At 36.5% G+C, this 25,521-nt stretch overlaps 1 protein-coding gene and 1 non-coding gene across 3 annotated transcripts in view; one reads left to right on the plus strand and one right to left on the minus strand.

Moving 5' to 3' along the window:
- The window catches only part of PRKCI (protein kinase C iota), a 74,543-nt gene that overhangs the window by 37,570 nt on the left and 11,452 nt on the right, over positions 1-25,521 (minus strand). Inside the window, exons 1-3 of one of the 2 annotated variants that reach the window (XM_072752246.1) lie at positions 24,777-24,910; positions 18,824-18,945; positions 2,650-2,739 (exon numbers count right to left, since the gene is read on the minus strand). In XM_072752246.1, coding sequence (XP_072608347.1) covers positions 2,650-2,739; positions 18,824-18,938 — 205 coding nt within the window. In that variant the 5' untranslated portion in view covers positions 18,939-18,945; positions 24,777-24,910. Of the gene's footprint in view, positions 1-2,649; positions 2,740-18,823; positions 18,946-24,776; positions 24,911-25,521 lie in introns of those variants that run through there. The other variant, XM_072752247.1, reaches the window with a different exon arrangement.
- LOC112926703 (small nucleolar RNA SNORA40) lies at positions 22,938-23,063 on the plus strand. Its single transcript, XR_003236396.1, has one exon. It is a non-coding gene; the product is annotated as a small nucleolar RNA SNORA40 (small nucleolar RNA).

The raw sequence follows: 25,521 nt of genomic DNA on the forward strand, positions 1-25,521 counted from the left end.
ATAAACTAAAATCAATACAGTAAATTTAAAACACATAAATTATAGAGAATTTCAAATTCTAAAATAAAAAAACTGACCCAAATTTTAACCCTCTCTTGACACAAGATACTTAGCGTATACTCAGTAATATTTTTTCAAGAGATTCATTTACCAAGACTGTATGAAAGAGGTTTTCATGAAAGTGAACAACCAAAATCAAATGCATTAGAAGCTCAAATTATTCATTCTAGTCCCTGTTATATTACTAATTTTTTTTTTTTATCCTAAGAGAAGTCATTAACTACTATTTCCTTAAATTTTTGTTGTAGTGTCAAGTCGGCTACTATGAAGAATTAAAACTGAACTACAAAAATGTATACAAGTATGAATGTAAACCATTATAGTTTTTATTTTTTACTTTTTTTAAATTAGTTTTTTTTTTTTAAGATTTCATTTCTCTATTCATGAGAGACACAGAGAGAAGCATCTGTTAAGTGTTGATGATATTTGATCTAAGCATTGCATTTTATAATAATTCTCTGATACAGGGCAGCCCGGGTGACTCAGCGGTTTAGCACCGCCTTCAGCCCAGGGCGTGATCCTGGAGTCCGGGGATCGAGTCCCATGTCAGGCTCCCTGCATGGAGCCTGCTTTTCCCTCTGCCTGTGTCCCTGCCTCTTTCTTTCTCTCTCTCTCTTTCTCTCTCTCATGAATAAATAAATAAAATCTTTAAAAATAATAATTCTCTGATACTATATCACTCATCTTAAAAGCCAGAATGTGGTATATATGATCAAATATGCTAAGTATTACTGTTAACTGAAACTATTATAAGACTGTGTTTTGTAATGGGAGCTAATAAATGTCCTATTTGAATAAACATTCTCAGCTATTTATAAAAGGTGGGGGGGGGGGCAGCCCGGAGGCTCAGCAGTTTAGCACCTAGCCTTCAGCCCTGGGTGTGATCTTAGGGACCCAGGATCGAGTTCCACATCAGGCTTCCTGCATGGAGCCTGCTTCTCCCTCTGCCTGTGTCTCTGCCTCTCTCTCTCTGGGTCTCTCATAAATAAATAAATAAAATCTTAAAAAAATAAATAAATATTGCTTATATGCTTTAAAAAAAGAGAGAGAGAGAGAGAGAGAGACAAAAGCAGAGGGAGAAGCAGGCTCCCTGTGGGGACCCCGATGCCAGACTTGATCCCAGGACCCCAGGGTCACACCCTGAGCCAAAGGCAGACGCTCAAACACTGAGCCACCCAGGTGTCCCCCATTATAGTTTTTAAAAGATGTATACTAACTTTAGGAAAAAATTTACACCACTAAGAGTATCTAAATCCAAAAAACTGTAAGTTTTATCTTAGGAACTATAAATTTATAAACATGCTAATTCAGGCCATTTTTATAAAGAGAATATAAAACTAGTAGTCTATGACGTACAAAAGGACATGGCTTAAAAAGAACACAAAGTATGAGATGCACAGTTCCTAATATATTCCTAAAAGTTGAAATATGAGGTAGTTTCTGAAAAATAGTTCTGTAATATGATACAAAAATAATGAATTGATCAATCACTTCTTTAAACATTCATTGTAGTTTTATTCTAGAAAGAGATGGTTCCAGATATGGATGACTTCTGAAGTTCTGTAAGGACCTCAACAAATTAGATTATGGATCCCTTACGAGTCACTATGTCAAACTCCGAAGGCAGAGAAATATTAAACTACTGATTTTTTAAAAACACGCTGTGAACAAAAGTACAAGGGAATAATAACAAAGTGTTGACTCATTATACTTATGGGAGATTTATATTTGTTCAAGTTTTAAAGAGTCCTCTAGGTCTGATCTCCTCAAAATGCTACATAAAATACTGCCAATGAATTTCAATTAAATGCGATATGTATCTGTTTTAAGATTTTATTTGAGAGAGAGAGAATGAGAGAGAGAGAGCATGAGCAAGGGAGAGGTAGAGGGAGAAGCAGACTCCTTGTTGAGCAGGGAGCCTGATGTGGAACTCGATCATGGGACTCCAGGATCATGACCTGAGCCAAAGGCAGGCGCTTAACCAATGGAGCCACACAAGAGCCTTTAAATGTGATATATTAAGTGGGTTTTACATAACGTAAAAAATTTGAGGGGTAGCACAGTAGAATGAAAAGAACACAGACTTGGAACCAGAATACCTAGTTTCTATACTCAGGTCTACAATGCACCAGTTATATGACAGCTGACTTTGGGCTCTTCTACTCTACCACTATCCTGCTTATGGGCCTGCAGATGTTTAACACACTAATCTCATTATGTAAATAGTTTCACTGTTAGCCCTCATATAAAAGAAAGGACATTTCAGATACCTTCTCTTTGGAGATCATTATTTGCATACATTACAGAACTGTAGGGTGATGACTTAGGAGAATACTACTAAACACGAGAGATGATCAGTTTAATATCCATGAAGGCATTCCCAAATAACAAATTTCCCAAGATTTTAAGACGACTGATTTTATTTTCTCTAGCATTTGAGACACTACTGAATATGAACAATTACAAAACAATGACGGATAGAGATTTTTAAAAATGACATCAGGATTATGTTTTAAAATGATCAAGAATATAGGGTTAGTTAAAAGAAAAGTATAGCTCTAGGAGAGTAAGAAATGATTACTCCTTTACCATGAATCAAGAGTTCAGAATCCTTATTCAGCTCATAAAGCCTAAAGGCTTCTTCTAACTCCAACTGAGATGATACTGTACACGGGTCTCCTAAAAAAAATATAAAAAGTAAAGCTCACTTTTTAAATCTTCTAAAATCTAATGTTTAATAAACAATTTTCATTACATAAAATCTTGAGAAAAGACCATTTCTACTATATAAAATCTTGAGAAAAACTATTATATATGTACATAGAGAAGTATTTGAGAAGGACAAATATATTTCTTTAGACAATTCTATTTTCTAAAGTTGGTAACATAACTTTCTTTACGGTTTCTACAAAATATTACATGAGGTTCATTAAACCAAGTTTGGTACATATAAAAACAATTTAATTCTCAGTAACATAAATATTCAAAGTATAACAAACAGAATCTACTCTGACTACACTTGGATTCTTACTACAATATGACTAATGGCCAGGGACAAGCTTTCTGTTACTTACCTCTTTAAAGGAGGAAGTGAAAGTGGTTTCACTGCCACAATATGGTTGGTTAGAGGTCTCCATGTAATCATTTTGTCAATATTTTCCTTTACCTGAGAACCTTTCCTCATCCAAGAGGCCCACAGAAAGGAAGCACAGCCACTAAAGTATTCTGGACTGAAGAGTAGCTCTACTTGAGCTGTTTCCAAATGTGAATGGATAGTTTTAGTAAACCTACTCACAGAAAGGCTAAGGGAAAAATACCTCCCTAGTCAACCAGCCAAAGAACTGAGTCATCCCTGGCAAACAATGAGATGGCACATCTCCCCCTAAGATGGCATTCCTCAATGAAAAAGTCATCTTGATCATAGTTGGGGCCTGAGCTGGGTCCTCCACACTGCAATGCTTTTGCTCATTCCTGTGGTACACCAAATGTTACTACACACAAGATGCCACCAACCTTATCCAAACCTCAATCACTCTCAGCAGAGAACTATGTCTGTTACTCATGAGAGAAAAACGAAGCCATCTCCTTTCCTCCACTCTCAAAGAGATGAATGCCTCTATACCTTTCTCCAACTTGGGGAATCCCTTAATGAATCTCTTCCTTTTCTCTTCTCTGGGCCTTATCCCATATCCCCCCCTCAGTTCCATTTCCATTTTTTTCCTTCCTTCCACTAGCTCTTCTCAGGCAAAGGCATGTGTGAGTTTCCTTCTCAATAATCTCCCTCACATTCAGGTTGCCATTCCATTCATTCAGTAGCCACACATCTCAAGAGCAAACTAGACTGAAAGTGGAGGGGGTGGGTGAGAAGAAGGGCAAGAAAAAAGGGGAGGGTCTTTGATCTTTGACACCATACTTTAGTACTTTTTAAATCATAGGTTTATAATCTTTTAGATTTATTAGAAATAACTTCTTAATATCAAGAGTGACCTCCCCCTCCCCCGTTTTCTCCATGTTCCTATCCTCCAGGAGTATCTCAAAATTCTGCTAACCAGTTTGAGTCCACATACTCTACTAAAACTGCCGTATCCAAGGTCATGGAAAGAGCTGGTAAAATCAAAAGCTCCTTTTCTATCTTTATTCTAATTGACCTCTCTATAGCATCTAATAGAAACTCTGCATCTAGGTTTCTTTTTTGTTAACTTATTTTATTTAAATTCAATTAGTTAACATATAGTTAACATATCATTAGTTTCAGATGTAGAGTTCAAGTAATTCCTCAGTTGCATATAACACCCAATGCTCATTATATCAACATGCCCTCCTTAATGCCCGTCACCCAGTTACCCCATCCCTCCACCAACATGCATCTAGGTTTCTAAATACCATTCTCCTGGTTTACTACCTTTTAACTTTTCATTTTGGAAATTTCCTTTTTCTTTTTTTTTTTTTTAAAGTAGGCTCCACTCCCAACATGGAGCCCAACATAGGACTTGAACTCATGACCCTGACATCAAGACCTCAGCTGATATCAAGAGTCACTTAACCAACTAAAGCACCCAAGTGCCCCTCATTTTGGAAATTTTCAAACATATCGCCAAATCTGGCTTCCCCCTACACTTATTCCCTTCTACTGTATCATTCTGAACAAATCCCTGTAACTCTCGATTAAAATTCCTTAATATAATCACAATACCATTATAAACCTACAAAAACTAACAAAAATTCACTATAAAATATCCAAACATAACCAATGCATAAGAATAAAGTTGAACTTTAATCTTACACAGTAAACAAAAATTAACTCAAAATGGATCAAAGACTTAACTGTAAGAGTTATAAAACCGTTGGAAGAAAACATTAGGGAGAAAGCTTCATGACACTGGATTTGGCAATGATTTATTGGATCTGACACCACAGGCACAGGCAAGAAAAAAAATTAACAGTTCTCAAAAGATATACAAATGGTCAATAAGCACAGGAAAAGCTGCTCAACATCACTAATCATTAAGAAAATGAAAATCAATGAGATACCACTTCCTTGTGGTGAGACTATACAAAGAGGCAGAGAAAACCGACTATACCAGCATCCCAGGTGAGCCTCCACATGGACTCCAGACCCAGTTGCCCTCTGATTGCCACTGCATGAGGTTTCTCATGAGACCAGCAGAGCTAGTCAACTTATAGATGTGTGAGAGATTATAAAGTGGTGGGTTTTTTAAAGCTATTGTGCTTTGAGATGATTTGTTATGCAACAAGCATCTTACTATTATTTTTCAAGTTGAATCTTGAAATTCTCTGAATCTTTACAAGACCCAGGACAAACGCCACCTCTTTGGAACAGCCTTACCTAAGGAGCTAATATTTCACATTTTATTAAAAGCCTAAAAATAACCTAATTTTTAATAATAGCTTTATTGAGGTATAATTCACACAGCATTCAATTTACCCATTTGAAGTGCACAATGGTTGTATGTTCAGAGTTGTCAATTATCAATATAATCAATTTTAGAACATTTTGATGATCTCCTCCTCAAAAAAGCCCCTTGCCCATAATGATCACTCCCCATTTCCCCCCAACCTCTCCTCCTACTGCCAGACCTAGGCAACCACTAATCTATTTTCAGTATCTATAGATTTGCCTTTTCTGTACATTTCATATAAACGGAATCATACAATATGTAGTTTTCATGTTTGTCTTTTTTCCCTGAGCATATTTTCAAGTTGTTTTCAATCCATGCTGTAGTATGTATCAGTACTTCAGTCTTTTTTATTAGAGAATAATATAGCAAATATTTCTGAACTGAAGTGTTTGTATGTTTGAATAACTTCTGATAATTTCCTAAAAGTGCAATGGATTAAAGGTGCCCATTTGGGGCGCCTGGGTGGCTCAGCTGGTTAAGTGTCCCACTCTTGGTTTCAGCTCAAGTCATGATCTCAGGGCTGTGAAATCCAGCCATGCGTTGGGCTCCACACTCAGCATGGAGTCTGAAATTCTCTATTCTTCTCCCTCTCACTCTGCCCCTCTCCCTGTTTCTGCTCCTTATCTCTTTATATACATAATAATCTTAAAAAATAAAATAAAGTGTCCTCATTAAAAATTTTGAGTTATTCCAATTTTTAGACAGGAACTCCAAAAGGTTATTATATACACAACCAACCATGTATCTTTCCTAATTCTCTGTAATTATTAATTTTATTTATTTTTTTTAAAGATTTTATTCATTCATTCATGAGAGACACACACACACACACAGAGAGAGAGAGAGGCAGAGACACAGGCAGAGGGAGAAGCAGGGTCCATGCAAGGAGCCCGATGTGGGACTTGATCCAAGGACCCCAGGATCATGACCTGAGCCAAAGGCAGACACTCAACCATTGAGCCACCCAGGGATCCCAGTAATTATTAAATTTTAAATATCTCCTAACCTGATAGGTGAAAATGTCTTATTTTTAAATCTTTGGTTTTTTAATTATTAGTAATTTTTGAGGTTTTTTTTTTCCATTTAGGAATTAGCTATCTACACTTCTTTAAGTAGATTTTTCATCAATTTCTTTTTGACCTAATTATATTAGAAATAGCAATCCTGGATTTTTAAAAAATTGTGTGTTGTTATTATGGATGAAATCTTTTCTTCCAATATACTTTCAGACTGAGTATAATCTACATAAAAAAGACTGGCTCTCTCATATACCCATTTTATAACTCAGTACTACTGGTATCTTAAAAGATGCTAGATGAAAAATACTGAGGTCAAATGTTTCAACCAGCTTACAGAGATAAACAGCTTTTGGATCAACACTCAATACACTGATGTTAAGTAACAAGTATTGGTGAGGATGTAGAGAAACTGGAATCAATCCCCATATACGTTTGTAAAATGGTGCCTCCACTTTGGCAGTCTAGTAGTTCCTCAAAAGATTAAACATAGTTACCATATGACCCAGCAATTCTACTCCCAAGTATATATCCAAGAGAAATAAAAACATATGGTTGCACAGAAAGTTGTAACCAAATGTTCATAGCAGTATTACTCTTAACAGCCAAAAAGTGGAAATAACCCAAATGTCCGTCAATTGAACAAATATTGCAATGACACATCTAGATTAAGCAAATCTATAGAAACATGAAGTAGACTAGTGGTTACCTAGGCCTAAGAGCTTTACCTAGGCCTAAGAGCTGTAGGGGATAAAGAGCTTACGAGGAAATAGGTAGTGAATTTTAATAAGCATGGGATTTATTTTTGGGGTGATGGAAGGTTCTTAAAATTGCGGTGATGGGTTGTACAACTCTGTGAATATACTAAAAACCACTTTAAATAATAAACTGTATCTCAATGAAGCTGTTTTAGAAAAACTGTTTACTGCAGCACTTTTATAAAAGTGACTCTGATAACAAAGTAACATTCTAGTCCAAAAGCAAGGCCTGTCTTAGTTTGCCTCAAAGAAATAAATTCACTCATTCATAGACTCACTTTCTCAGTTACTCAAATTTCTCCCATTTTGCCACATTTATGAAAGTGAAAGCCAATATAATTATATATCATTTTTGACATAGGTTAAAAAACACTTTTGTTTCTACAGATTTAAGTATAAAAATAAAAAAGCAACAAAAATAATGACAATTTCACACATCAATAAGTGTAAATTATTCTTTAGTTAGACAAGCCAGTTGACTAAATTAATTCTAAATAATGAAATATTCAAAGAATTCTAGAAATAGGGGATCCCTGGGTGGTGCAGCAGTTTGGCGCCTGCCTTTGGCCCAGGGCGCGATCCTGGAGACCCGGGATCGAATCCCACGTCGGGCTCCGGTGCATGGAGCCTGCTTCTCCCTCCGCCTGTGTCTCTGCCTCTCTGTCTCTCTCTCTCTCTCTGTGTGTGACTATCATAAATAATAATAATAAAAAAAAAAGAATTCTAGAAGTAGATTGAGTCTGAAAATTAATTAATACTTCAATACCAATTTTCTAGGTGAGGAAACTGAATCCACGCTGGCAAATACATTTAAGCTGACCTCAGGTTGTTTTTAAACAATGAGAAACATATGTGTCATTCATATGTATATATATTATGTGTATATATAAATATTTATCTCTCTCTGCAGAGGGCTGTTACCTATATTGTAAGGATGATGGGAAAACTAAAGATCATATATTTAAAGTGACTCATAGTATGCTTGGTCCACTATACATGTGGCTTTTATTACTGTGCTTTGACTAAATGCCCTGAATGGAATTAACTATTGTTAAAGGTACATTATAACCGTCTTTTTTTTTTTTTTTTTAAATAATCAATCTTTCCCTTCTGCTAGACATTGTCTTTTTGCCAGACTAGTACACTGGATAATGTACCTGCATTCAGTATTAAACTAGAGACTCTTTTGAATAATCACAAGGAAGTGTGAAAATAGTTAATTACTGACATTGCGGATATTCAAATCTATTTTGTTTTTATTGGACTGAATATCCGTGGTTCAAGTATTACCTTTTTGGGCCAACTGTTTAATGCCTGATAAAGCAGGCTACATGACTCAGAAGTAAAAAATTCCATGAAGAGTCATCACGAAACAAAGATAGGAGGAGGAAAAGCTATTTCTCAAAGCCCACTGTATTACTAAAGTCCAAATTCACATCCTGAAACAGGCATACAGCCAGAGTGAGATCTGCTCAGATCAATGAATTTCACAGTAATAAAATGTATATATTATAACCAGCAGATCAAGTCTTTTTTTCAATGCATGTACATTTTCTTTCACCTATAAAAAGAACGAACCAAATTAGGGCATTAGACCAGACCTCAAGTGTTTGATAAATATGCAAGATTCAGTTATTTATGAGATAATCTGACAAGATACAGAATTTAAAACACATATATAACACTAGTTATATTAGGTATTTCAGCATATGACTCAATTCAGTGCCACATACTTGAAAGAATCAACACAGCATAAAACCAAAGATGGCAACCTTTAACATTTGCCTGAGATAGCATCACCATACTCCTCTCCCTGATGCTGGAGTCTGCTGTAGATTTACAGACTCACTCTGTTCCCACCAGACCTTCCTACTGCCAGCCCATCACTGGATACTGGATTCAGAACACTACACAGCATCTGTGAAAGTTCCTACACTCCCTACTCTAAAAAGGAATTGCATTGCTTAAAATACAGATTTGCAAAAATCTTCCAAGAATGCTATCTTTATTAAGTGGTCATCCTTTCAATATTAGGCCCAATCACAATAGTAATGGATTTCTGGCTTTTTGTTTCCTATTTTCTAGGACGGAAGAATCAGTGGTTACAGAAGTATATGCTATCCTATTAAGCTGCCCATCCTCAACTTCCTCTTCTGGAGATGATGAGGTAATAGGAATTGTTAACCTAAAACACAAAAAAAACCTACACTAAACAAGTGAAAAAAAAATGATTCAAAATACTGGAAATAAGTAACAAAGGGTCAACTGTTTTGTTTTGTTTTTTAAGATTTTATTTATTTATTCATGAGAGGCACACAGAGATTAAGAGGCAGAGACACAGGTAGAGGGAGAAGCAGGCTCCATGCAGGGAGCCTGACGCAGGACTCGATCCCGGGACTCCAGGGTCAAACCCTGGGCTGAAGGCAGCGCTAAACTACTGAGCCACCAGGGCTGCTCGGGTCAGCTGTTTTTAAGTAATTTAAATGCATCCCTGAATAAAACCCAGAAATATTTATAAAAATACAAATAAAATATATCCAACACCCAATAACACCAATGTCACAATGTCCAGGATTCAATAAAATATACCCAGGCATAAAGAGCAGGAAAATATGACCCACACCAGGAGAAACATCAATCAATTGAAATTCACGCTGAATTGAAAGATCAAAGAATTTGTAGAAACAGATATTAAAGGTTATTATAATTATATCCAATGTGCTCAAGAAGCTGAAAGAATTGGGCATGTCCAGTATACATGGAAGATACTTTAAAAGGCCCAAATTGAACTATACTAGATAGTTTAATGCCAGAAGAAAGACTAGTGAATTTAAATAGATAGCAATAAAACTACCCAAAATGAAATACAGATTAAAAGACCGGAAAAAAATGAACAGAGCATTAGTGAGCTTTATGACATCTCAAGAGGCCTAATATACATGGTAATTGGAATCCCTAGAGGAGGGGTCTGGTGACAGAAAAAACATTTCTGAAGTGATTATGGCCAAAATTTTTCCAACAATAAAGAGAAAAATCTTAAAAGCAGCCAAAGAGACACATTAAATAGAGAACAAAGGTCACTGACTGCCGATTTGCATCAGACACAACAAAAGCTAGAAGACAGTGTATAGAATGCAAAAAAGATCCTGCCAACCTAGAATTATTTGCCCAGCAAAATTATCTTTCAAAATCAAAAGTGACCTAGAAAGCAAGAAGCCAGAAAATCCATTTCATTGAGAAATTCATAGGGACAAAAAGACAGATTCATAGAGACACAAAGTATGAGAGAGTCATGTGAAGAGGAGGAGCTGGAGAAAGGGAAAGGGGGAGTTTTTTTTTATTTAAATTTAATTAGGGGGGCAGCCCCGCTGGCACAGCGGTTTGGCGCCGCCTGCAGCCTGGGGTGTGATCCTGGACACCTGGGATTGAGTCCCACACCGGGCTCCCTGCGTGGAGCCTGCTTCTCCCTCTGCCTCTGTGTCTATGAATAAATAAATAAAATCTTTAAAAATAAATAAATAAATAAATTCAATTAGGGGAGTTATTATTTAATAAGCATAGAGTTTGGGATGATAAGAAAAGATTCTAGAATAGGGTAGGGGGGATGTTTGCATAAAATCATGACTATGCTTAATGTCCCTAAATTATACACTTAAAAAAAGATTAAAATTTTATGCTAGATATATATTTTACCACAATTAAAAAGAATTTTAAAAAGTACACTAGTTCTCTATGCACATGAATAGACCTCAATAATGTCCAGTGAAAAAAGGGAAGTTTCAGAATATGTGCTAATACCACTTATATGAATTTAAAAGCACATAAGAATACTATATTTTGTTATTTATAAATATAGAATAATGACAGAAAACATAGCAGTGGTTCCCTGGGGATGGAGGAATGTGAGTGAGAAAGAGTTTGGCTTCTAAACTTATCCCATGATAGTAGTTGCCCCTTAGCGAGGGAAGGAAGACAATGTAATTGGTGGTGGGGATGCCAACAGGGACAGAGCAGTGCACAAGGTGGGAGTTTGGGATCCCCGGTGCCAAATAAGGCTCTTACAGCCTCTCTTGTCTCACCTCTCAACTCATCTCCACCCCACCACCCCAAGGATTTTTCCCGGTGGGCCCCAGTCTGATCCCTCTGCCTTTCAGGCATCTCCATGGCCTGTTGTATAAATGGCAGCAGCCCAGGGTTTACCCAACAGAATGCCTGGAGCACAGAGTCAGGGCAGAGGCCAAGACTAAAAGAAGTGCTTGAGGACTTCTCTAAATCAGCTAGTTGTCTTCGACATGGGGTGCTCTACCCCTGGGAGACTTAAACAGTTTTTAAAAGGTATCAAATTCCATATCCTTAACTTCCATATAAATTCCTTTCTAAAACTCATCAGCCCAAGAATGTACCTAGGGTGCAGTACCCCACCTTATCTCCTTTTCAAGTATTTCTTTTCCTATTTTATTTTTTAAAAAGGATATATACCTGCCATATGATCTAAACATTCCACTTCTAGGTATTTTTCCATGAAAAAATATATATCTATACAAAGACTTATACATGATTGCCATAGAGCTTTTATTTGTGATAGCTCCAAACTGTAAACAACCTCCATTTCCATCACCAGAGGAATAAATAAATTGTGGTACATCCACATAAAGGAATACCACTCAGCAATAAAAAGAAATGAACACAACACATGTTATCAATGATTTTGCTGAGTGAAAGAAGCCAGACCAGCTCCCTCCCCACAGAGTACATACAGTATGATTCCACACCTATAAAACTCTAGAAAATGCAAACTAAACTATAATGACAGAAAACAAATTAGTAGTTGTTTAGCATGGAGGGGTAGGAATGAGGAAATGCAAAGCACACTGAAACACTTGGGCGTAATGGATATGGTCTCTATCTTACTTGTGATGATGGTTTCCTGGGTGTCCAAACTCAACAAATTGCACACTTTTAATATGTACAATATATTGTGTGTCAATTATATTTCAATAAAGCTATTTTTTTTAAATTTTTATTTATTTATGATAGTCACACAGAGAGAGAGAAAGAGGCAGAGACACAGGCAGAGGGAGAAGCAGGCTCCATGCACCGGGAGCCCGACATGGGATTCGATCCCGGGTCTCCAGGATCACGCCCTGGGCCAAAGGCAGGCGCTAAACCACTGCGCTACCCAGGGATCCCTCAATAAAGCTTTTTAAATTTATTTTCCTTTTTCTTTTTTTTTAAAGGAGGCTCCAACACCCAGCATGGAGCCAACACAGGAGCTCATGACCCTGAGATCAGGACCTGAGCTGTTATCAAGAGTCAGATGCTTAATAAACTGAGCCACCCAGGCACCCCATAAAGCTGGTTTTTTTTTAAAAAAGGTGAAATAAAGATATGAAAACGAGGGAAGAAGTGATCAAACACAAACCTCTACTACAGGAAATGTTTAAAAGTTCTCAAAGTAAAAGGAAAATGTCAGTTCAAAATAAAATCCGCTCCAGGAGTAGAATTTTTATTGATGTCGATTTTCATTTTTCTAATTTTTAGGTTTAGATCCATAATACTGCTATCTATATAAGTGACATGACACTTAATTCAGTCAAAAAATTTTCTCCTCACAGTTTCTTCTGACATGATTACCAGTGTCAATATACAGTGTTACGTGAGGGAGAAAAAGTATAAAGAGTAATTTGCTATTTCAGTTCCTAATATACCAGCTAAAAGTACATCAGATTAAAGATGTTTGGAAAGCTTCACATACGATAAGTATGTTTCTTACCATCCTAAGTGTGGTTTTGTTACATCTTGACACTTAATTTTCCCATGAATGCATCATATTTGATAATGCAAAGAGGAAGAATTTTAACCTTGTAGAATTCAGAAACACTCCAACATACTCTTTATGTCAAAAAATGATTACAGGCATTTCAAATTTCCATGAATTTCACCTACTGAAGCCAACAGGATATGAATTAAAGAATCACATCCAAAAAATCCTCTCCTACTCTCTGCAAATCACCTACTTTCTCCCCACACATAACCTTGTATAAGATGTAAATAAAATAATAATTTATATATGTCATTGGTAAAAAGTATAACAAAAGGTACAATACTTTTGGAGGTCAATTTGGTCCCACCTATTATTATCAAGGATACATCCCATTTCAGGAAATTTACTCTATAAATAACAATGCAGGTGCCCCAAAAATATACAAAAAGATACACAAAAATATTCTCTGCCCTAATATTTTTATACACTACAAATAATCTAAATATCTATCAAAGGAGAATTGGTTAAATAAATTATTATGGTACCACCATGGTATATATACATTACATAAACCACATTATATAAATCTACATACATTGCTATGGAAAGATAATCCACAAGATGTTAAGTTAAAAGGCAGGTTAAATAACAGCTTGTACAATATTCGGCTATTTGTAAGAAAGAAAAAAAGTTACCCTATCCCTTCTAGTTGTATATTCACAGAAAAAGACATCACCAATTTGTTTATAGGAGCTATTTGGGTGAAATCTGAGGATCCTCAGAGATACTTTTTCCTTCAAACAAATCAATATTTTTGTTAAAAAGCATGCACTAGGGATCCCTGGGTGGCTCAGCGGTTTGGTGCCTGCCTTCAGTCCAGGGTGTGATCCTGGAGTCCCGGGGTCGGGTCCTGCATCAGGTTCCCTGCATGAAGCCTGCTTCTCCCTCTGCCTACGTCTCTGTGTGTCTCTCTCTCTCTCTCTCTCTGTATCTCTCATGAATAAATAAAATATTTTAAAAAAAGCATGCACTACTCTTAATAAAATAACTTAATTAAGAAATAAAATATCCAAAGGCTAGTTTCTAATAAAAGAGACATGACAAAATAGAAACAGTTAAATCAGATTTGGAATAAATTAGAAACTAATAAAATTAGAAATTTAGAAAATACTTAATATTAGATTGTAAATATTAAAAAAAGCATATCCTTATGGAAAAACAGTCACAATTAAAATATGATGAACTAAAAAGTCATTTATCATTCTCTGTCCCATACTCTTTCCTCACATGAGAAGGGAGGTATAATTGTTACAAAATTACTATTCATCCTAAAATGTTTAATTAAATTAAGCAAACCAGTTTCTCCACAGACACATCAAAACAAATCAGTAAAACTGGTTTTGAACACAAGGAAAAAGAACAGCCGTCATACATCTACTTAAAGAAATGAAGTAAGCTTATGATCATTATTTGCTCTAATATTTAGAAAATCCCATAATTGAAAGCTTAGCTTCTAGACAGCGTTGCTCATAAACCAGAGAAATCATAATCCTGTGTTCCATAAATTCTAGAGAGAATTTTTTCTCTAGATAAGCATGCCCCAATGCCTACAAGGCTAAAAATAAAGGTAACAAAATTACAACTGAAAAATAATTGCAAGGAACTTAAAAATAATTACTATTGGCTCTGTATGCCTAAAATTAAGGAGAGACTCGTATCAAAATTAACAAGGGTAAAAAGGATCACAAGGGAATCAACAGACTTTAATAGAAAGTTTAACCTTTTAGTTGAATGAGGCTATAGTTTCACAATTTTCCCCAGAAAATTAGGACACTTAATAGCTATTTAGAGACAACTTTGAATTGCATTATAAAAGGATAAGACTGTTTCACCCGAGAATTAATTTAATTTACTACATGACTCTGTTAATTAAAATACGCTATAACGTTAAGAAAAAATAGAATAAATCACAACTCCCAATGCTTAGATCTCCAATAATGAACATAAAACTATACTGTGAAAAGGCCTATCAGCTTTTTCTTGAATTCGTAAATGTTTTCTGAGCATACTATTATTGAGTACTACTCAAAACACCGCACTGGAGCTCCAGAGCAAAGACAAGATCTCCGTTCTCATGGAGCTTACATCCAACCATATAAACAAGATACAAAGGGAATAGGAGTGAAAGGCTTCTTGGAGGACAGGACATCTGAGTACCTGAATGACGGGAAAGAGCCATGTAACAATCTGGGAACAGAACTCCCCAGGTACAGACAATACAAGGTATAAGGGTACTATAAAATTAATTAATTATTTTATTTATTTATTTTATTATTTTTTTGAGAGAGAGAGGGAGGGAGGGACGGGGGAGAGAGAGAGAGAGAGATGAGGGAGGAGAGGGAGAAAAAACCTTTTATTTTTTTAATTTAAATTCAATTAATTAACATATAATGTATTATTGGTTTCAGAGGTAGAGGTCAGTGATTCATCAGTCTTCTACAACCCAGTGCTTATTATATCACGTGCCCTCCTAATGCCCATCACCCAGTTACCCGATCCCCCTGCCCCCTCCCCTCCAGTGACCCTCAGTTTGTTTCCTATGATTAAAAGTCTCGTATGGTTTGTCTCCCTCTCTGACTTTGTCTTGTTTTATTTTTTCCCCTCTTCCCCTATAATCCTGTTTTGATTCTTAAATTCCACATGCGAGTGAGATCATATGATGATTGTCTTTCTCTAATTGACTTATTTTGCTGAGCATAATACCTTAAAAGCAGGCTCTGTGCTCCACCCGGGGCTTGATCTCATAGCACTGAGATCATGACCTGAGCTGAAATCAAGAGTCGGACACTTTAAGTGACTGAGCCACCCAGGCACCCCGAGTACTAGAACATTTTTAATGGCTTATCTCTAAATAAATTTCTCTTAATAAAATGTGTTATCAAATAAAATTAAATTAAATTAAATTAAATTAAATAAAATAAAATAAAATTAAATTAAATTAAATGTGTTATCTATGATTCCCTATGTGCACTAGTTTAAAAACCATCAATTGAAGAAAATCCTAAGTGGCATGAAATGATCAGGACAGGATTAAAATGAGAATAACACTGGGGCGCCTGGCAGGCTCATTTGGTAGAGCATGAGACTCTTGATCTTACGGTCATGAGCTCAAGTCCCACATGAGGCACAGAGCTTACTTTTAAAAAATGAGAATAACATTAGTTCATGATAAGAATCAACTTACTGATGCTAATTATATTGTATATACTGTGCTAAATTATATAGTCTCATTTTCAGGCAGAAGATATACTGTGAGATAGCCACATCTTTTAGAATTAATATTATTTAAACTACCTTTGTGATCAAAAGTGGATGAAGGGATCCCTGGGTGGCGCAGCGGTTTGGCGCCTGCCTTTGGCCCAGGGCGCGATCCTGGAGACCCAGGATCGAATCCCACATCAGGCTCCCGGTGTATGGAGCCTGCTTCGCCCTCTGCCTATGTCTCTGCCTCTCTTTCTCTCTGTGACTATCATAAATAAATAAAATAAAATAAAATAAAATAAAAACAAAAGTGGATGAAGAGAAAGATAGTCTTATCCTTAAATAATACAGAATTTAAAATACCAAGCTAGTATTTCCATTACTGGACTTCAAAAAATGTTAAGGCTCATAATATCTGACGTGAGGGGAAGAACAAATGGATGCTCTCATTCAATGTAGTTGTGCCATAAACTGGTTTAAACTTTTTTGATAGCACATGGTCACTAGCTTTATGGCAACAAATTGTCATCAAACTTTATGATGTGAATATTCTATGACCTTGCTACAGAGTCCCACACGATAGCACAAAATCACATATTAAGATATTCGCTATGTATTGCTTATAGTAGCAAAAAAACAAAAAACAAAACAAAACAACAACAACAAAAAAACCCTGGTAATAGTCCAAACATCCATTAATGAGGGATTAAATAAATCATGAAGTACTTACAATGTGGGATATTATACAGCGTCTAAAAAGGTAATGCTATAGGGGTGCCTGGCTGGCTCAGTCGGTGAGCATGTGACTCGATCTTGGGGTTGAGTTCAAGCCCCACGTTGGGTGTAGAGATTACTTTAAAAAAACAAATCTTAAAAAATATATATAATGATGTAATTTCATGCACACTGAAATGAAAAAAATAAAAAATGTCCAATTCACAATGTAAAAGGAAAATATCAATTAACGGTTTGTATGATTTAATTCTTTTTGTATAAAAAAGTGTGCTTATAAATAATGTACAGAAACAAAAATGTTTGTGTATCCAGAGAAAATACCTCAAAGCTGTTACCAGTGATTTTCTCTCTTACACCTGGGATTGGTGAGGAAGGAAAGAAGAGAAAGGGCAAACAGAAGACTACCTTTAAATTTCAAAACATTTGTACTACTTTTTTTCCCAAACAATGAACATGGATTACTTTAGAGAAACTTTTTAAAAATGTCCTTAAAGGGGCACCTGGCTGGCTCAGCTGGAGGAGAGTGGGACTCTTGATCTCGGGGTCTTGAGTTTGAGCCCCACAGTGGGTAGAGAGATTGCATAAATAAAACTTTTTTTTAAATGTCTTTAAAAAGTAAAATGAGTGTTGAGTTTACATATAGCTTGGATCTAGGATATCTTCCCAGGGCTCTTCATATCAGGAAACAAAGAAATGGCCCCAAATATTGAGCTACATATTATAATGACATTCCTTAAAATGAAATTCCATTCCCATTACAATCAGTAGAAGCCCATAATACAAAACTAGTATATTCAGGGTATCTTTAAGCTATACTTCAATGACGTTCCATCGTGTAAAAAATAAAGTCTAATGTCTTTCGCAAAGCCTTCCAGGATTGAGTCCAAAACTTGTCAAAGTTTAATATTCATGCAACTCACCTACAGCTCCTGTTAAAATGTAGATTCAGATCCAGGAGTCTGTGGTGGGGCCTTTTCTAAAAGTTCTGCAGACCACACTCTGAGGAGCAAGGGTCTAACCTTGGTTCATACCGCACCACTCCCCACACTTCAATTTAGTAAATTACTGCTCTTTCACAAACACCATGTTCTTCATACCTCTTGCCCTTTTTCTATCTTATTCTTTGTCAAAAAATGGCTTTCCCCTCACCTCTTCCACTTCAAAAACTTCTACTCTTTGTTACTATTTTAGTCCAAATGTCACAAATACTTCAGGCACATGTAGATGCTGCTTCTTTTGCAGTCCAAGATCCCTATGCATTTATGTTCAACTTACCATATTTGTTATTTACATGTCCATCTCCCTATGAGACAATGAATTTGAGGATAGAAAATATCTATCTTCAGCACACAGATATTCAATAAATGTTTTCTGAGTCGTCATTACGATATTGAGTTTCTGCCACCACCTTTGAAATCATGGTTGTCACAATTACTTTTATTCTGTAATATTTTCTCTGAAGTAATATTCAGCAAAAAATACTGCCAAATTATTGAGGATAATCTCTAAAATATAAAACAACATTCAAATTCAAAATTGAAGTAAAATATAACACTATTCGATGAGATGTTTATGTTAATGGTGAAAGAAAGTCACATTAATTTTACTCTATTTTTGGGTATAAAGGACAAAACAAAGATTGTACTCTTTGGTATTATTTCAAGTACCTGAAGCAAAATAAAAATAGCATCAAATTTCTAATATACCTAATAATCTTAATTAATTAGGACTTTTACTATATTTTAAAAAACAAATGACAAAGTAGTATCTTAAATCAAATGCTTACATAGCCCTCTCTTTACCACTCACCTTCCTCATCTATCCATTTCATGGTGAAAAGCTGTTCATTGTCAAAAGAACACATGTCTCGAACTTCATTGCAAAGGCCCTCAAAGGAGATTGAAGGTTCAAAATGTGTTATCATGATATCCCTGAAAAAGAAAAAGAGTTTTAAGTTTGACGATCACTGAAACTAATGATCCTCCACAAACTACCAAATGCCTGACAATCTGATTAACATCAGTTATTCTGGGGATCCCTGGGTGGCTCAGCGGTTTGGCGCCTGCCTTTGGCCCAGGGCGAGATCCTGGAGTCCCGGGATCGAGTCCTGCGTCGGGCTCCCGGCATGGAGCCTGCTTGTTCCTCTGCCTGTGTCTCTGCCTCTCTCTCTCTCTCTCTCTCTATCATAAATGGATAAATAATAAATCTTTAAAAAAAAAAATCAGTTATTTTGTGAGTGCATCAACACGCATTGCTTCCAGTAAACTATCTCTGTAAAGATTTTTAAAAATCCGTATTAATAATGTTTAAGAATAAAAATAGTGGAATGTTAACTAAATTGAATTTAAATTAAAAAATTAATATAGTGGATTTGTGAGAAACTTTAATTCAATCTCCCTCCTCATTCAGGAAGCCCGCCCTAACTGCTCTGATGGTTGCCCCACTTTTGCTTTAATATCAGTTTTCAGAAGCACACACTTTTGTGAAGCACCGCACCCCACAGATGAATAGCTCAGTTATTGATAAGCTTCTACATTACATTTAACTGAAATCTGTTCCAATCACTGGTCCAGATCTCCCCTCCCTAAGAAGTCTACCTTTCATCAAAGAGATGGCTCTTCAATTATTTGACAAACGTGTGTCATGTCCTCTTCCTCAGCTCTCACACAGATTAACCACCCATGACACTGCCACTCATTCTCTGTATGGTATGATTTTTAGACCTCACATCTTCATTTTTCCCAAAGAATTCCCATTTGCCAAAATTGGTTTTAATATATGACTAATTATTTTAGATACTCAAAAAACATAGGAATAGACATAAATATGTATTTATGTTTGTCTTAAGTGTTAGATAAGCAACAGTATTCAAATAAAACTACCTAGCAGCTACTTATTATATAACTTAAAATTGCAACAAATGTTTTAGAGCAGATGCCTGGAGTTTCCTCCAAGAAGCCAGGAGAAAGTTTCCTATGATCGAATCTCTGCCTAGTAGCCAGCCACAGTACCCTTTCAAATATAAGTCAGATAGACTGAATGACTCTGATTTAACAAACTTATAGAGCGATCGCTTAGTGTCAGCCTGTTCAACAGTTTTACAAAGTTAATGTAGTTCACGTACTTCCTGTTTTAAACTCTTCAAATGCCTTTCTCATGCAGAATAAAATCCAAAATCTCTAGCAGGGTCTATAAGAGCCTGGCTATCTCTCTGGGCAACTTCTACTACTACTTGAAAAGGTAAACCAATGTTTAGAGTTTACAACCTACCCCAGCTAGAATGTAAGTTTGATGAAAAAGTAGGGATTCTGTTTTGTTCATTATATTCCCAGTGGCCAACACAGTGCCTAGCACAGAATGGATATTTGAAAAATGTTCACTAAAGGAAAAAAGGAACTGGGAACACACATGGGTAGCTAGAACATAGAACACAGAGTGGGATATAAGGAATTTAGAATTTTAGTCATCTGTATAAAAAAAAAGTTTAAAAAAACTATAGTCTTTAGGAGCTGTCAAAGGTAAGCAGAGAGCAGAGCATCAATTTTGATTGGCCTTTTCTTGATAATCATTCTAACCATCTCATCACTTTCTGCCCCTGCCTCTGAGAACCATCTTGCCTTGGCTTTCATAATACTATGCTTCCCTGGCTCTCTGCTTTTCTCAACTCTTATGTCTCCTTCAGTCTTCAATCACAAGATACTCTTTACACTTTCTCTCTTGGTTATTGTCTGTCACTCTTCCTTCCTCTTTAAAACCTAGTTCACATTCAATGTTTTAACTACTATCTCTATGGAGGGGTCTCTTAAATCTGTCATTCCAGCTCTCTATGTAGTAATTAAGTCTGCTGATGATCTGAGTCTATTCTCAACTTGAACCCACCTTTGCCAACAAAAACATTCTCCTACAGACATCTGGTTTACTCATAGCTCAACACAGAAGACCCTAATGATCCAAGTTTTAATTCTGACCTTTCTGCAACTCAAGGCCCAGTTTACATAGGGAGGTGGGGATCAATTCTTTAACAGGTGCTTCAAGATAAACTTCCATTAAACCTTTTTCAACCACACAAGCCCCAATGGTCTATACTTCTAAACCTGTCCAACATGTATCCTATGTTCCATTTTCTGCTGACTCACATACTGATACAGTCTCAACTAAATTATACTCTGGAAGACAAAAATTCTCGGACTTTTCCATAGCTTCATATAACTATTAACATAATTAAGGACTCAAATATTTTCTAACTGAATGTTGAAGAAATACTCTCTAGGAGAAACTCATCTTCCAGAAAATGCACTTTTGACAAGGAAATATCACTGTTTATGTTTCCTTTGCCTATAAACACTTATAGAATACTGAGTGTGCCCTGGGTGTTTAAATAAACTTTACCTTATATAAGCTTTACAGTAACTGTCAAACTAGACATACTAATCTATTTTACAGATTTAAAAAGCAAAGTACAAAGAATATTTGCCAGTCTCTCAGTTGAAAAATAGAATATGAATTCAAATCCAAATCTATTAACACCTGTGTCCCCATCTAACCTTCTAAAAGCAACACGCAGAAGCAACAGATGCTTCTGGTTTAATATGGCAGAGGGAACACATATCTATATCCATTCATTTTAAGGGCCCACTGAAACAACAGAAATCTGAAATAGCAAATTATTTAAGTCTTAGGAAAAAAAAAAAAAAAAGGCACCAGAAGCAGACCAGAAAGTGTAAGAAAATCCCAGTTGACTGGTGGCTCAGCGGTTTAGCGCTGCCTTCAGCCCGGGGTGTGATCCTGGAGACCCGGGATCGAGTCCCACGTCGGGCTCCCTGCATGTGGAGTCTGCTTCTCCCTCTGCCTGTGTCTCTGCCTCTCTTTCTGTGTGTGTCACTCATGAATAAATTTTTTAAAAAAACTTAAATAAAATCTTTAAAAAAATAAAAAATAAATAAATAATAAATAATAAAAATAAATAAAAGTTTTATTTACATGAGATTACTTTTCCATCTTTACGCATCTAATCATACTACTTGGCTCTTCTAAGAGCTTAACACCTACATAAGCATTCACTATAAATGCTTTTTTTTTTAAGATTTTTTAAAATTGTTTATTTATTTATTTGAGAAAGCAAAAGAGAGCGAGTATGGGGGTAGGTGGGAAGCAAAGGGATAGGTACAAGCAGACCCCCTGCTGACTGTGACAGAGTCCAACGCATGGCTCAAACCCAGACCCCAGAAATCACAACCTGAGCTGAAGTTAGATGCTTAACCAACTGGTCCACCTTGTTGCCCCAGATTTATAATTTAAGTAATCTCTATACCCAATGTGGGGCTCGAACTCACAACCCTGAGATCAAGAGTTGGATGCTCCACCAACTGAGTAGTCAGGTGACCCTATAAATGTTTTAAATTGGGGACGCCTGGGTGGCTCAGTGGTTGAGCATCTGCCTTGGGCTCCGGGCATGATCCCAGTTTCCAGGGAGCCTGCTTCTCCCTCTGCCTATGTCTCTGCCCCTCTCTCTGTGTCTCTCATGAATAAATAAATAAAAATCTTTAAAAAAAAAAAAAAGTAAATCTTTTTAAAAATATATTTAAAATTGCTTTAAACAAAACTTTATAAGTTACAGAATAGGATGATGTTACAAATTTTTAGAATGTAAAAATTACCTAGAAAATCAAGATGGAGAGAAAGTAGAAGGTGGTATAAATTTAAAATGTTTCTTTCCGAGGTACCTGGGTCCTGAGATTGAGGCCCGCATCACATCGGGCTCCTTGCTCAGTGGGGAATCTGCTTCTCCCTCTTCCTCTGCTCCTCTCCTCTGCTTGTGCTCTCTTTTTCAAATAATAAGTAAATAAAATTGTTTTAAATAAATAAATAAAACATTTCTTCCTAGTGGAGAGTCAATACTCTATTTAAAACTAATAATTTAGATCGCACTTGTACATGTTTTTGTTTAGCTGTGAACAAAGACTTAGACTAAGTGCAAAAAATAAATCCTCTTTTGCAACCCAGAACTCATGGCTCGGTATGAGTTTTGATACAGATAAGAAGGAACAAGATCCCTAAAGCAGATTAAAGTGATGGTGGGGGTATTGATAAACTGAAGGTAGTTCCTAGGCTGTAGAACTACTAATGGCATAGATATAAGGGAAATGTCAGCTATGTTGAATTGGTATCCTAATTTTAACATTGACATGAAACAAAGATGCCTTCTTTTTTTAGGCTTTTCACTTGAAAACAGTCTGGACTTAAAGGTATTGGCATATCCCAACAATCTGTACAGTTCTAGGGTGTGATAGTTTAGGGGTGAATACGATTTGAACTCATTCATGTTTAGAGGATGTTTGAGAACCAGGAAGATCATTTATCTGTTTAGACCCTAAATGGGGCTCTAAAGAAGTTGGACCTCAAAGATTACAGTGGGGAGTTTTTGAAGTATGTCCATATTCAAGTGGAGATCCAAGAAGACCTCTGTGCTATTTTGAAGATCATCACTCTGGCTTTGGTGGAACTATGGTGATTGGCGGCCGAAGGAATGACATGTCAAATATCTTAAATACAAATTTTATTAACCTTGTCAAATATCTTAAATAAAAATTAATTTTAAATAAATAAAAAAAAAAAACTAATAATTTAGGGCAGCCCCGGTGGTGCAGCAGTTTGGCACCACCTGCAGCCTGGGGTGTGATCCTGGAGACCCGGGATCAAGTCCCACATCGGGCTTCCTGCATGGAGCCTGCTTCTCCCTCTGTCTGTGTCTCTGCCTCTCTTTCTCTGTGTCTATGAATAAATATAAATAAAATCGTTTTTAAAAAATAAAAGAAAATAAAATTAATAATTTAAAAATAAAAACAGGGAACAAGAAAAACCCAAATAACTCAAATAAAAGACAGGCAAAGGACTTGGACCAACATTTCTCAGATATACAAAGGGCCAACAAGCTTATGAAAGAATGCTCAACATCACTAATCATAGGGAGATAGAAATCAAGACCATAATGAAATATCACCTCACACCTATTAGGATAACTATTATCAAAAAAACCAAAACAGAATAACAAGTGTTGACAAGGATGAGGAGAAACAGAAGCCTTGTGCACTGCTGGTAGGTGTGTAAAATGGTGCAGTAGCTATAGAAAACGGTATGGCGGTTCCTCAAAAAATTAAAAATAGAATTTCCATATGATCCAGTAATTCCACTTCTGAGTAGATGTCCAAACGAACTGGAAGTAGGGACTCAAACAGATATTTGTACGCCAATGTTCACAGTAGCATTACGTACAATAGCCAAGGATGGAAGCCAACCAAGTATCCATTGACAGAGGAATGGATAAACTGTGATATATGAAAACAAAGGAGTATTATTCAGCCTTTAAAAGTAAGGAAATTATGGGGCACCTGGCCAGCTAAGAGAAGCACATGACCCTTGATCTCAGGGTCAAGAGTTCAAGCCCCACACTATGTGAAGAGATTAAATAAACAAACAAACTTAAATAAATAAATAAATAGAAGTAAAGACATTCTGACACATGGATGAACCTTGAAGACATTATGTTAAGTGAAATGGCCCAGTTATGAAAAGACGGATATGATTCCACTTAATTGGAACAGGGGCTTCCAGGGGTTGGGGGCGAGAAGGAAATGGAGAGTTGTTCAATAGATATACATTTAGTTTTACAAAATAAAAAAGTTCTAGAAGTTGGTTGCACAACAATGTGAATATGGTTAACATTACTGAACTGTACACTTAAAAATGGTTAAGATGTAGGCACCTGGATGGCTCAGTGGTTGAACTTCTGCCTTCAGCTCAGGGTGTGATCCCGGAGTCCTGGGATCGAGTCCCACAGGGAGCCTGATTCTGCCTCTATGTCTCTGCCTCTCTGTGTCTTTCTTAAATAAATAAAATCTTTAAAAAAAAAAAAAAAAGGTTAAGATGTAGGCACCTGTGTGGCTCAGTCAGTTAAGCACACGGTATTAGGCCCCCTGCTCAGCAAGGAATCTGCTTCTCCCTCTGCCTGTCCCCAGCCCTTCATGTGCTCTCCTGCACACAGATGCGCACTCTCTTACAAATAAATAAAATATTTTTTGAAAAAGATTTCTAAAAAGTGGTTAAGATGTAAGTTTAATTTTTTTTTTAACGATTAAAAAGAGGGATCCCTGGGTGGCGCAGCGGTTTGGCGCCTGCCTTTGGCCCAGGGCGCGATCCTGGAGACCCGGGATCGAATCCCACATCAGGCTCCCGGTGCATGGAGCCTGCTTCTCCCTCCGCCTGTGTCTCTGCCTCTCTCTCTCTCTGTGACTATCATAAAATAAATAAAAATTAAAAAAAAAAATAACGATTAAAAAGAAAAACAGAAGAAGGTACACTATTTAAGTTACAAACAATCATTAGAGGGATGCCTGGGTGGCTCAGCGGTTTGGCGCCTGCCTTCAGCCCAGGGTGTGATCCTAGAGACCCAGGATTGAGTCCCTCATTGGGCTCCCTGCATGGAGCCTCCTTCTCCTTCTGCCTGTGTC

The sequence above is a fragment of the Vulpes vulpes genome, chromosome 3 (assembly GCF_048418805.1).
Source record: "Vulpes vulpes isolate BD-2025 chromosome 3, VulVul3, whole genome shotgun sequence".
NCBI lineage: Eukaryota > Metazoa > Chordata > Mammalia > Carnivora > Canidae > Vulpes > Vulpes vulpes.